Source organism: Salmo trutta, chromosome 3, assembly GCF_901001165.1.
Source record: "Salmo trutta chromosome 3, fSalTru1.1, whole genome shotgun sequence".
In the NCBI taxonomy this organism is placed as follows: domain Eukaryota; kingdom Metazoa; phylum Chordata; class Actinopteri; order Salmoniformes; family Salmonidae; genus Salmo; species Salmo trutta.
In genome coordinates, this window is record NC_042959.1 from 5470277 (window position 1) to 5483155 (window position 12879).

The 12879-nt window shown below is 46.0% G+C and overlaps 1 protein-coding gene across 1 annotated transcript; it reads right to left on the reverse strand.

Annotated features, from left to right (window-relative positions):
* Positions 1-306: 306 nt before the first annotated feature.
* Positions 307-6184, reverse strand: LOC115163884 (cell surface glycoprotein 1-like). Its single transcript, XM_029716096.1, has 2 exons — positions 6117-6184; positions 307-1525 (listed from the first exon to the last, which is right to left on the reverse strand). The coding sequence occupies exons 1-2, from the start codon at positions 6182-6184 to the stop codon at positions 307-309; spliced, it is 1287 nt and encodes a 428-aa protein (XP_029571956.1).
* Between the last annotated feature and the right edge of the window lie 6695 nt (positions 6185-12879).

Below are 12879 nucleotides of genomic sequence, written 5' to 3' on the forward strand. Positions count from 1 at the left end.
ACTGGAGCCCACATACACACCAACATTATGTTGGAGAGACTGGAGCCCACATACACACCAACATTATGGTGGAGAGACTGAAGCCCACAAACACACCAACATTATGTTGGAGAGTCTGGAGCCCACAAACACAAACCAACATTATGTTGGAGAGACTGGAGCAGAAGGTGTTGAGCTGCAGTGTTCAGCGGTACTGTGTTCCTTGGCCATGGTTCAAGAGAAGCAGGGAAATCTTTTCTGTTCCCAGGCCTTGTTGACCACGGGGTAGCAGATAGGTCACGCCCTAATCACCAATGGAAATCCAGCTCAGTCACAGATGTGTGTCAGAGGGAGACTTAGCGGTGGTGGCCTTGGCTCTGGCTCTGTCTCTGTCTCTGGCTCTGGCTCTGGCTCTGGCTCTGGCTCTGGCTCTGTCTCTGGCTCTGGCTCTGGCTCTGGCTCTGGCTCTGGCCCCGGCTCTGGCTCTGGCTCTGTCTCTGGCTCTGGCCCCGGCTCTGTCTCTGTCTCTGTCTCTGTCTCTGGCTCTGGCTCTGGCTCTGTCTCTGGCTCTGGCTCTGGCTCTGGCCCCGGCTTTGTCTCTGTCTCTGTCTCTGTCTCTGTCTCTGTCTCTGGCTCTGGCTCTGGCTCTGGCTCTGGCTCCGGCTCTGTCTCTGTCTCTGTCTCTGTCTCTGGCTCTGGCTCTGGCCCCGGCTCTGGCCCCGGCTCTGTCTCTGGCTCTGTCTCTGGCTCTGGCTCTGGCTCTGGCTCTGGCTCTGGCCCCGGCTCTGTCTCTGTCTCTGTCTCTGTCTCTGTCTCTGTCTCTGTCTCTGTCTCTGTCTCTGGCTCTGGCTCTGGCTCTGGCTCTGGCTCTGTCTCTGTCTCTGGCTCCGGTTCTGGCCCTGGCTCTGGCCCCGGCTCTGGCCCCGGCTTCGGCTCTGGCTCTGGCTCTGTCTCTGGCTCTGGTTCTGACTCTGGCCCCGGCTCTGGCCCCGGCTCCGGCTCTGGCTCTGGCTCTGGCTCTGGCTCTGGCTCTGGCTCTGGCTCTGGCTCTGGCTCCGGTTCCGGCCCTGGCTCTGGCCCCGGCTCCGACTCTGGCCCCAGCTCCGGTTCCGGCCCCGGCTCCGGTTCCGGCCCTGGCTCTGGCCCCGGCTCCGGCTCTGGCTCTGGCTCTGGCTCCGGTTCCGGCCCCGGCTCCGGTTCCGGCCCTGGCTCAGGCTCTGGCTCTGACTCTGGCCCCGGCTCTGGCCCCGGCTCTGGCTCTGGCTCTGGCTCTGGCTCTGGCCCTGGCTCCGTCTCTGTCTCTGTCTCTGTCTCTGGCTCTGGCTCTGGCTCTGGCTCTGGCTCTGGTCCCGACTCTGGCTCTGTCTCTGGCTCTGGCCCCGGCTCTGGCTCTGGCTCTGGCTCTGGCCCTGGCTCTGGCTCTGTCTCTGGCTCTGGCTCTGGCCTCGGCTCGGGCTCTGGCCTCAGCTCTGGCTCTGGCCCTGGCACTGGCTCTGGCTCTGCTTCTGGCTCTGGCCCCGGGCCCCGGGCCCGGAACCGCACCAAGCTGATACACACATAAATCAAATCAAATTTCATTAGTTACATGCGCCGAATACAACAGGTGTAGACCTTAGAGTGAAATGCTTACTTACGAGCCCCTAACCCACAATGCAGTTAAAAAAAAATATATAGATAAGAATAAGAGATAAAAGTAACAAGCAATTAAAAAGCAGCAGTAAAATAACAATAGCGAGACTATATACAGGGGGTAATCGATACAGAGTCAATGTGCGGGGGCACCGGTTACTTGAGGTAGTATGTACATGTAGGTAGAGTTCTTAAAGTGACTATGCATAGATGACAACAGAGAGAAGCAGTGGTGTAAAGAGTGGGTGGAGTGCACTACAAATAGTCTGGGTAGCCATTTGACAAGATGTTTAGGAGTCTTATGGCTTGGGGGGTAGAAGTTGTTTAGAAGCCTTTGGGACCTAGACTTGGCGCTCCGGTACTGCTTGCCGTGCGGTAGCAGAGAGAACAGTCTATGACTAGGGTGGCTGGAGTCTTTGACAATTTTTAGGGCCTTCCTCTGACACCACCTGGTATAGAGGTCCTGGATGGCAAGAAGCTTGGCCTCTGTGATGTACTGGGCCGTTCACATTACCCTCTGTAGTGCCTTGCGGTCGGAGGTCGAGCAGTTGCCATACCAGGCAGTGATGCAACCAGTCAGGATGCTCTCGATGGTGCAGCTGTAGAACCTTTTGAGGATCTGGGGACCCATGCCAAATCTTTATAGTCTCCTGAGGGGGAATAGGTTTTGCGTGCCCTCTTCACGACTGTCTTGGTGTGCTTGGACCATGTTAGTTTGTTGGTGATGTGGACACCAAGGAACTTGAAGATCTCAACCTGCTCCACTGCAGCACCGTCGATGGGAATGGGTGTGTGCTCGGTCCTCTTTTTCTTGTAGTCCACAATAACCTCCTTTGTCTTGATCACGTTGAGAGAGGTTGTTGTCATGGCACCACACGGCCAGGTCTCTGACCCCCTCCTATATGCTGTCTCGTCATTGTCGGTGATCAGGCCTACCACTGTTGTGTCATCAGTAAATTTAATGATTGTGTTGGAGTCGTGCCTGGCCGTGCAGTCATGAGTGAACAGGGAGTACAGGAGTGGACTGAGCACGCACCCCTGAGGGGCCCCAGTTTTGAGGATCAGCGTGGAGGATGTGTTGTTGCCTATCCTTATCACCTGGGGGCAGCCCGTCAGGAAGTCCAGGATCCAGTTGAAGAGGGAGGTGTTTAGTCCCAGGGTCTTTAGCTTATTGATGAGCTTCAAGGGCACTATGGTGTTGAACACTGAGCTGTAGTCAATGAATAGCATTCTCACATAGGTCTGTTGGTCAGCGCATGCTCGCAGTACACGTCCTGGTAATCCATCTGGCACTGCGGCCTTGTGAATGTTGACCAGTTTAGAGGTCTTACTCACATCGGCCGCGGAGATCGTGATGAAACAGTCTTCCGGAACAGCTAGTGCTCTCATGCATGTTTCAGTGTTATTTGCCTCGAAGCGAGCATAGAAATAGTTTTGCTCGTCTGATAGGCTCATGTCACTGGGCAGCTCTTGGCTGTGCTTCATTTTGCAGTCTGTAATGGTTTGCAAGCCCTGCCACATCAGATGAGCGTCAGAGCACGTGTGTAGTAAGACTCGATCTTAGTCCTGTATTGATGCTTTGCCTGTTTGACAGTTCATCGGAGGACATAGCGGGGTTTCTTATAATCTTCCCGGTTAAAGTCCCGCTCCTTGAAAGCGGCAACTCTAGCCTTTAGCTCAGTGAGGATGCTGCCTGTAATCCATGGCTTCTGGTTGGGGTATGTACGTACGGTCACTGTGAGGACGATGTCATCGATGCACTTATTGATGAAGCCAATGACTGATGTGGTGTACTCCTCAATGCAATCGGAGGAATCACGGAACATATTCCAGTCTGTGCTAGCAAAACAGTCCTGTAGCTTAGCATCTGCTTCCTCTGACCACTTTTTGATTGATCTAGTCACTGGTGCTTCCTGCTTTCATTTTTGTTTCTAAGCAGGAATCAGGAGGATAGAATTGTGGTCAGATTTGCCAAATGGAGGGCAAAGGAGAGCTTTGTATGAGTCTCTGTGTGTGGAGTAAAGGTGGTCCAGAGTTTTTTTCCCTCTGGTTGCACAGTTAACATGCTGATAGAAATTTGGTAAAACAGATTTAAGTTTCCCTGCATTAAAGTCCCCAGTTACTAGGAGCGCCGCCTCTGGGTGAGTGTTTTCTTGGTTGCTTATGGCGTAATACAGCTCATTCAATGCTGTCTTAGCGCCAGCTTCTGACTGTGGTGGTATGTAAACAGCTACAAAGAATACAGATGAAAACTTTCTCGGTAGGTAGTGTGGTCTACAGCTTATCATGAGATACTCTACCTCAGGCGAGCAATAGCTCGAGACTTCCTTAGATAGTGTGCACCAGCTGTTGTTTACAATAATACATAGACCGCCGCCCCTTGTCTTACCAGACGAAGCAGCCTGCCAGTACAGCGTATAACCAGCCAGCTGTATGTTGATATTGTCATCGTTCAGCCACGACTCCATGAAGCCTAAGATGTTACAGTTTTTAATGTCCCGTTGGTAGTTTAATCTTCAGCATAACTCGTCGATTTTATTCTCCAATTATCGCTCGTTTACTAGCAGAAAGGAGGGAAGTGGGGGATTATTCGATCGCCTACGAATTCTCAGAAGGCAGCCAGCCCTCCGGCCCCTCGTTCTCTGCCTCCTCTTCACGCAGATCACGGGGATCGGGGCCTGTTACCGAGGAAGCAGTATATCCTTCACGTCAGGCTCGTCAGAGTCATGAAAGAAAAAGAAGGATTCTGCTAGTCCGTGGTGAGTAATCGCAGTTTAGAAGTTATTTTTGGTCATAAGAGACGGTAGCGGCAACATTATGTACAAAATAAGTAAAAAAATAAGTTACAAACAACGCAAATAAACAAACAAAAAAATACAATCGGCTGGAGGTACGTAAAACGTCTGCCTTCTTCTCCAGCACCATCTTATGGGCCCTGAGACGTGGATGACTCTTATGGAGTCTGAAGCCACGTCTCAAGGCTACAGTACAGTCTGCCTTGATGCTACTCTCACAGATTGTAAAGCTAGCAGTCAACCCTTCCACTAGACAAGTGCATTATGGTCAAAAGACAACACAATATTTACCATAATGATGTAATAAAACTACAGTAACATTGAAGGATCATCATCATCTTCAATAAACAAACACAAGTCACCTGAAAAATGGGAAAGAAACATCGACCTACACAGATGTCCGTTGCGCAAACGTGGTTACTTTACTTAATCTAATATAAACTCTGGGTTATAGGGGTTTAAACCCAGGGCAAGCCACAGCTGAGTAAACACACAATGATGCCTTGAAGCAGTCGGGGATCACTGTAGCTTCCCTCTGTGTGATCTGTGTGCTGCCTGGGGTTAGGTTTAACTCACACCATTAGACCCAGTAGGAGAAGACTCCAGATGTAATTGTGTGTGTGTGTGTGTGTGTGTGTGTGTGTGTGTGTGTGTGTGTGTGTGTGTGTGTGTGTGTGTGTGTGTGTGTGTGTGTGTGTGTGTGTGTGTGTGTGTGTGTGTGTGTTACATCAGCAGATTACAGTGTACTGCTGGAACACAGTGGTAGATTTCAGAGTGGTTATGGACATCTACACATTGTAACCATCACTGTTCTTGTGTCACAAGGTGTTCCGTGGATAACAATAAACAATATCTACGTTTCCAGGAAGACATTGCACTAGTGAAAATAATCACTGCTTTACCGTATATTAAAACCCCAAGAGCCAATCAGAGGGTTAGGTTTAGAGTCAATCAGACCACAGCATCAACACTGATTTACAGTATATCAGAACCCCAACAGTCAATCAGACCACAGCATCAACACTGATTTACAGTATATCAGAACTCCAACAGTCAATCAGACCACAACATCAACATTGCTACAAAGCACATTTTCAGAAGATTTTCAGTTTAAATGAACCTTTATTTAACAGGCAGGTCAGTTAAAATGATCGTCGTAACCTTGCACATAGCCTTGGTACTGGTGCCCCGTGTATACAGCCAAGTTATCGTTACTCATTGTGCATTTATTATTACTTTTATGTGTTTTACTTTTCTATTATTTCTCTATTTTTCTTTCTCTCTGCATTGTTGGGAAGGACCGGTAAGTAAGCATTTCACTGTTAGTCTGCATCTGTTGTTTACGAAGCATGTGACAAATAAAATGTGACTTTAGAACGTCATCACACTGAGGTTTTAAAGTAATTTCCGAATCAATTGCCTCATCGTTTTTAGTAAATCTGTAGAGTATTACTCTCTGCAGCCAGCAAAATCATTGAAATGGGGGTATGAGATTCTCAATTCTTCAGAATAATGAAAACTTCTGTTTTAACCCACTTTACAAGTGCATGTGTGGCAAAACAACAGAGTGAATTAAAAAAAACTAAAACAGCTTTCATGGGCACTGCACTTTGTTCTTACTTACAATAACAACAACACTTCCTGTGCTAGTGTAAAATGTTCTGAAAATATTCTCGCAATGTCACAGTTCCTCTGAACCTCCAGTAGGCTGACCCGTCACTCTTGAAGAACTGGAAGCTCTGAACAATGTTCTGGGTGTGAACATTCTTAATGGGTCGCATAAGGTGTAGAGCAGAAAGAATCTGATTGGTTTAGAGCTTCTACGCCCAGACCATCAGGCTGCTGAATAGCCACCACAAGTCAGCTACACTCTTAGAAAAAAAAGGGTTCCAAAACGGTTCTTTAACTGTCCCCTTTGAAGAACCCTTTTTGTTTCCAGGTAGAACCCTTCTTGGTTCCAGATAGAACCCTTTTGGGTTGCATGTAGAACCCTATGTAGAGAGGGTTCTAACTGGAACAAATGTTTGCAGTTTTTTAATACAACAGCTGATGATCAATGGGCCCCACCCCAGTCAGTAATTCAACCACATTTACTACAAGTTTAGATAGCTGGCCGCAATACTAACTAACCAATCTAAAACAATGTTGCTGACATGAGCTAATTGAGTGACTGGCTATGAACAACAACATTTTAAAATTGCATCTTGTCTGCTCTAGTATTGTAACTCTCAGTACTAAGTTGAGACCACGACTGAATTCCAATAAATATATATATATTTTTTTTTTTAAATAATTTTTGATATAGCTTATTCAACTTAATATTTCAGTAAAGCAAAATGTTAGCTGACTTATATATTTGACACTTCAGCTAGTAAGATTATTTCTGTGCTTAGAATAAAGTTGACTACACTTGATGTCGATCTGCTCCTAGGCCTCTTATTATTGTTGTGAATACCTGTATTGTATGAGTCCCACATCAATATTTCTGAACAAATACTCTAGGTCATGTGGATTTTTTTCAATGTTATGGGATTAGTGTATGATGAAAGGTCCTGGGAAAAAAATGAGTTTTGGTTATTTACAAATCCACTTACTTTTCAGTTGTAAGCTGAAAGCACATTTGTGTGTATTAGCTCAAGAAACAAACCTTTCTCTGATCCCCTCTCAGCTTCTGATCAGATTACAAACAAGAGAGAGCACTGGGTATCAAGAAAAGGTAATGTAACACCGTAGCGACAGATTGCGTTGAGAGCAGACTGGATTGAGCGGAGCGGAGTGAATTCAAATTTTTTGTTGTTATGCAACCATGACCCAAATCCATGCTGTAAAAATCCCGAGGGGAATGTTCGCCTCCATTACCCATAAAACTCAAAACATGTTTATGTCCAGGTTATTTTACACATAGACATAAAGTCGAGGTCAGGGGATTTTTTTTCTTCTTCTGGTTAATGTGGCATGAAAGGTATTATTATGGAGTGTAAAAGTCTTCTCTACTTCCTGTCCTTTATGTCCTGTCTACGATGTTTATACGGGGGTAATGTACTTTGCCAGTTTGCCAGATTGCGTTTTCTCATGAGAATTCTTAAACATCTACACAAGATGAACTGTTTCTAACGGTAGGTTTGAGAGCAGAGTTTCACTCAAAACCATATTTCCTTCATTTGAAGTAACACTTAATAGATGGCTGTAGGGAACCCAACGTTCTGAGAGCTGTGTTGTCAAGCACGTATCTGATGGCATTTAGTGAGTAGCTGTCATGTTGTGTTGATGTTCCCACAGAACCTGCCAACATTATCTTGATTGTAGTGTACTGATGAGTTATGCAGCATGGGGCAGGCCTCATAGGGCAGGCCTCATAGGGCAGGGCCTCATAGGGCAGGCCTCATAGGGCAGGGCCTCATAGGGCAGGGCCTCATAGGGCAGGGCCTCATAGGGCAGGGCCTCATAAGGCAGGCCTCATAGGGCAGGGCCTCATAAGGAAGGCCTCATAGGGCAGGGCCTCATAGGGTAGGACTCATAGGACAGGCCTCATGGGGCAGGCCTCACGGAGCAGGCCTCACGGGGCAGGCCTCACGGGGCAGGCTTCACGGGGCAGGCCTCACAGGGCAGGCCTCACAGGGCAGGTCTCACAGGGCAGGCCTCACAGGGCAGGCCTCACAGGGCCTCTGATACACAACAGCAGTGAGCAGTATTTACATCAACAATGTAGGCTAGATACTACACTGCCATATTAGTAATGACGTAAGGATTTTGTGCCTTCCACCTGCATACAGAACTTCAGAATGTTGTTCAGACAGAGAACAATAGTACGATCATCTCATTAGAAATAATAAACATTTTGTATACATTTTCAAATACATGTCCGTAGTCAGGGTTCAACAAATGGGAACATAACTAACGATACTTGTCCTTGTTTATTGTTGGTGTGAGCAATAAATAATTCTATGGAGAACCTGATCAGCCATTGTGTTTTGTTTTTAATGCAGAGTGATGACTTCCTGCTTTTCAAACATTTCATAAACAGACTGACCCTGACATTCTCTCCATTCACCCTTAAATATAATAAAACTGTCATGGCAGCTATTCAGCATACATATGGAGCGACACTATTTCAGTCAGAGGTGTAAAAAAAAAAAAAATCCCAGCCCTGTATTACACCTGGGTTCAGGTCGTATTTCAAATCTTTCATATACTTTAGCTGTTTTTGACTGAGTTCACTGTATCTGGCACAATGGAAGCCATGGAACAGTTAAACAAATGCAAACACTGCCTCATATTTGCCACTAGGCAGGCTCAGGGAAATACTTAAAGGATTTTTAAATACTATTTTAACCTAGGTACTGGTTGCCAGAGAATAAGTGGCAGCACCTGTGGAGTCAAAGTCTTCAACCCCGCTTCTCTGCTCTCCTGTGTTTGACTCGACTGTTATGCAACTTACAGCCTAGACTGCCTTCACTGATCAGCACTGAATGGCATCCAGGAGCACAACAGTCACTGGCAGGGCACATGGAGAGAGAAACCCTAACTTACTCTGTTTGGTGGAATAAGAAAACAAGGCCTGGGAACTTTTAAGGTGGCACAATAAATCACAATAAATACTTCCATATTTTTGGGCTAGATTTAGTGTTTTCTCAAAAGAGGAAAAGCCAGAAACTGTTCAAATCAACAAATAGAACATTTTTCTGGTTTCTGGTTTCAGAGAAGTTAATGTGTTTTGGAGCAGGGCTTCTGCCTTCTGCGTGACAGTCCTCAATAAGGAAATATACTGAACATAAATATAAATGCAACATGTAAAATGTTGGTCCCATGTTTCATGAGCTGAAATAAAAGATAACAGAAATGTTCCATCTGCACAAAAAGCTTATTTCTCTCTTATTTTGTGCACAAATTTGTTTACATCCATGTTAGTGACAATTTCTCCTTAGCCAAAATAATCCATCCACCTGACAGGTGTGTCATATCAAAAAGCTGATTAAACAGCATACTCATTACACAGGTGAACCTTGTGCTGGGAACAATAAAAGGCCACTCTAAAATGTGCAATACCACAGATGTTTCGGAAAACACATTTCAGTTGAATGCATTCAGTTGTACAACTGACTAGGTATCCCCTTTCCCTTTCCCTATCAAGTTTTGATTGTGCATGCTATTGGCATACTGACTGCAGGAATGTCCACCAGAGCTTTTACCAGAGAATTGAATGTTAATTTCTCTACCTTAACCCACATCCAACGTCGTTTTAGAGAATTCGGCAGTACGTCCAACCAGCCTCACAACAGCACACCACATGTAACCATGCCAGCCCAGGACCTCCATATCCAGCTTCTTCACCTGCGGGACAGTCTGAGACCAGCCACCAGAAAAGCTGATGAAACTGTAAGTTTGAACAACCAAAGAATTTCTGCACAAACTGTCAGAAACCATCTCAGGGAAGCTCATCTGCGTGCTCGTCATCCTCACCAGGGTCTTGACCTGACTCCAGTTCGGCGTCGTTCAGTGGGAAAATGCTCACCTTCGATGGCTACTGGCACGCTGGAGAAGTGTCCTCTTCACGGCTGAGTCCCGGTTTCAACTGTACTGTGCATGTAGCAGACAGTTTGTAAGGAATCGAGTGGGCGAGAGGTTTGCCTCATGGTGGCGGTAAGGTTATGCTATGAATGCACAGAGATACAGTGACGAGATCCTGAGGCACATTGTCGTGCCATTCATCTGCCGCCATCACCTCACGTTTCAGCATGATAATGCACGGTCCCTATGTTGCAAGGATCTGTACACAATTCCGGGATGCTGAAAATGTCCCAGTTCTTCTATGGCCTGCATACTCACCAGACATGTCACCCATTGAGCATGTTTGGGATGCTCTGGATCAACGTTTACGACAGCGTGTTCCAGTTCCCGCCAATATCTATCAACTTTGTCCAGCCATTGAAAAGGAGTGGGACAAGATTCCACAGGCCACAATAAACAGCCTGATCAACTCTATGTGAAGGACATGTGTCGCGCTGCATGAGGCAAATGGTGGTCACACCAGATACTGACTGGTTTTCTGATTCACTCCCCTACTTTTTTTAAGGTATCTGTGACATACAGATGCATATCTGTATTCTCAGTCATGGGAAATCCATAGATTAGGGCCCAATGAATTTATTTCAATTGACTGATTTCCTTATGAATTGTAACTCAGTAAAATCTTGCGTTTAAACTTTTGTTCAGTGTATATATGTAATTTTGCACACTTTTATCCAAAGCAACTTAGTCATGCGTACATGTTACGTATGGCTGGTCGTGGGAATCAATCCCGTTATCCTGGTGTTGTAAACACCATGCTCTAACAACTGAGCTACAGAGGACCACACCGTGCTATAGAGGACCACTGACAATTGTAAGAATCTGAATTCCAGAAATGTCCACAAGAATCCTGGGAAAGATATTTTCTCATCTCCATGTCCAAATATAGAGTGTAAAAACCAAACCCTCAGTGATTCTGCTAGTCCTAGAAGGCACACTTATCTACAGAGGACCACAGTGAGAGTTTATAAACCATAGCCTGGTTCTCCAAACATGACTGAGGAATACTCTGCTCTATTGCATAAGCTAGTCCTAAATATTTCAGAAACTAAAAGTGTGTATTAAGGACAAGTCATTCACTAAGCCCAAAAACTCAACTAAATCCTGTAATGAATATTGTGGAAAATGAGCAAGTTGAGGTGACCTAAACTGCTTGATGTAACCCTGGATTGCAAAATGTCAGCGTAAAAAAATATTGATGGGGAGAAGTCTGTCCATAATAAACCACTGCTCTGATTTCTTGACATCACAATCAACAGAACAAGTCCTACAGGCCTTAGTTTTGTCGCACCTGGACTACTGTCCAGTCATATGGCCACAAAGAGGGACATCTGCAAATTACAGTTGGCCCAGAACAGAACAGCACGGCTGGCCCTTTAATGAACACGGAGAGCTAACGTTAATAACATGCATGTCGATCTCTCCTGGCTCAAAGTAGAGGAGAGATTGACTACATCACTACTTTTCTTTGTGAGAGGTACTGACGTGTTGAAAGCACCGAGCTGTCTGTTCAAAGCGACTAGCACAGAGCTCAAACACCCATGCATACTCCACAAGACATGTCAGCAGGGGCCTCTTCGCAGTCCCCAAGACCAGAACAGACTCTGGGAAACGTGCATTACTACATAGAGTCATGACTACATGGAACTCTATTCCACATCAAGTAACTCAAGCAAGCAGTAAAATCTGATAAAAAAAAAACAGATAAACCAACACTCTTAAGGAACAACACGGACTGTGAAGAGACACACACAGGCACACACACACACAGGCACACACACACAGGCACACACACACACAGGCACACACACAGGCACACACACAGGCACACACACACACAGGCACACACACACAGACACACACACGCAGGCACACACACGCAGGCACACACACACAGGCACACACACACAGGCACACACACAGGCACCACATTCTAACACACACACGTACATTGTAATGTTGTTTTACTGTGGAAATAACATGCAGCAGCAAATGGTGATCCTTAATAAATACATTTCAGCTCCATATCTCCCTGCATAAAGGTTTCCCTGTTACAGTAATACTGTACATTGCTTGTAGTAGGGATCGCTGTCTGTTTTCGTCCTCCCAGACATTCTCAGGTCACTGGTGGACTATACTGTAGCAGCTTTTCAAACCTCTGTTGTGTCTTTGTGGGCATGTTGTTTCCTCTGCGGCGCTTTCCCTTCCTGCCCCATTACCCAGACCAAAACATTACATACGCTGATTGAGCTTTGTCCTAGAATCAGCCTACTCTTTTGCTCTCTTTGACATCAAGCCATTACTCTGTTTGTCTGGAAGATTCTCCCCTGCCAAACCTACTGTAGAAAAACTCTGCTTCCCAAATGGCATCCTATTCCCTATATCGTCCACTACTTTTAAACAGATCCTTGACCACAGCCCTGTTCAAAAGTATTACACTATATAGGGAATATAGTGCCATTTTGGGACACTCTTATGACCTACTAAAATGTTGTAAGAGGCCGGGCCGGGGCAGGGATGTATCCAGTTTACTCCTTTGTCTTCCTCCGCTCACTCCCTCCCGCTTTCTCTCTCTCTCTCTCTTTCCCGCTTTCTCTCTCTTTGTCTCTCTCTCTCTTTCTCTCTCTCTCTCTCGCCACATGAACCATCCATGCCTAGAGGAGAAGGGTTAGCTAGCTACTCGTCTGAGTATACTGTATGTGTGCCTACCTGAACAAACCCTGTGTCTCTCCTAAAACAAACAACCCGTTGTTCAAAAAACAGCTGTCCTTGAGACAGAGGATATCAGCTTTCATCACCATGTATAACACTCTCTGTTGACTGTCTGTTGATTTGATTTATTCATTTCATTATGGTGTAATGTCTGTCTGTATTACAGTATTTATTAGGTTATTAGGGTCTATCTATC

Bases quoted from the DNA above. Each gene is read 5' to 3' on its own strand.
- LOC115163884 (XM_029716096.1), bottom strand. From the start codon at position 6,184: ATGCGACCCATTAAGAATGTTCACACCCAGAACATTGTTCAGAGCTTC. The intron at 1,526-6,116 runs GTCAGCCTACTG...TGTGTGTATCAG, and splicing joins CAGTTCTTCAAGAGTGACGG to CTTGGTGCGGTTCCGGGCCC.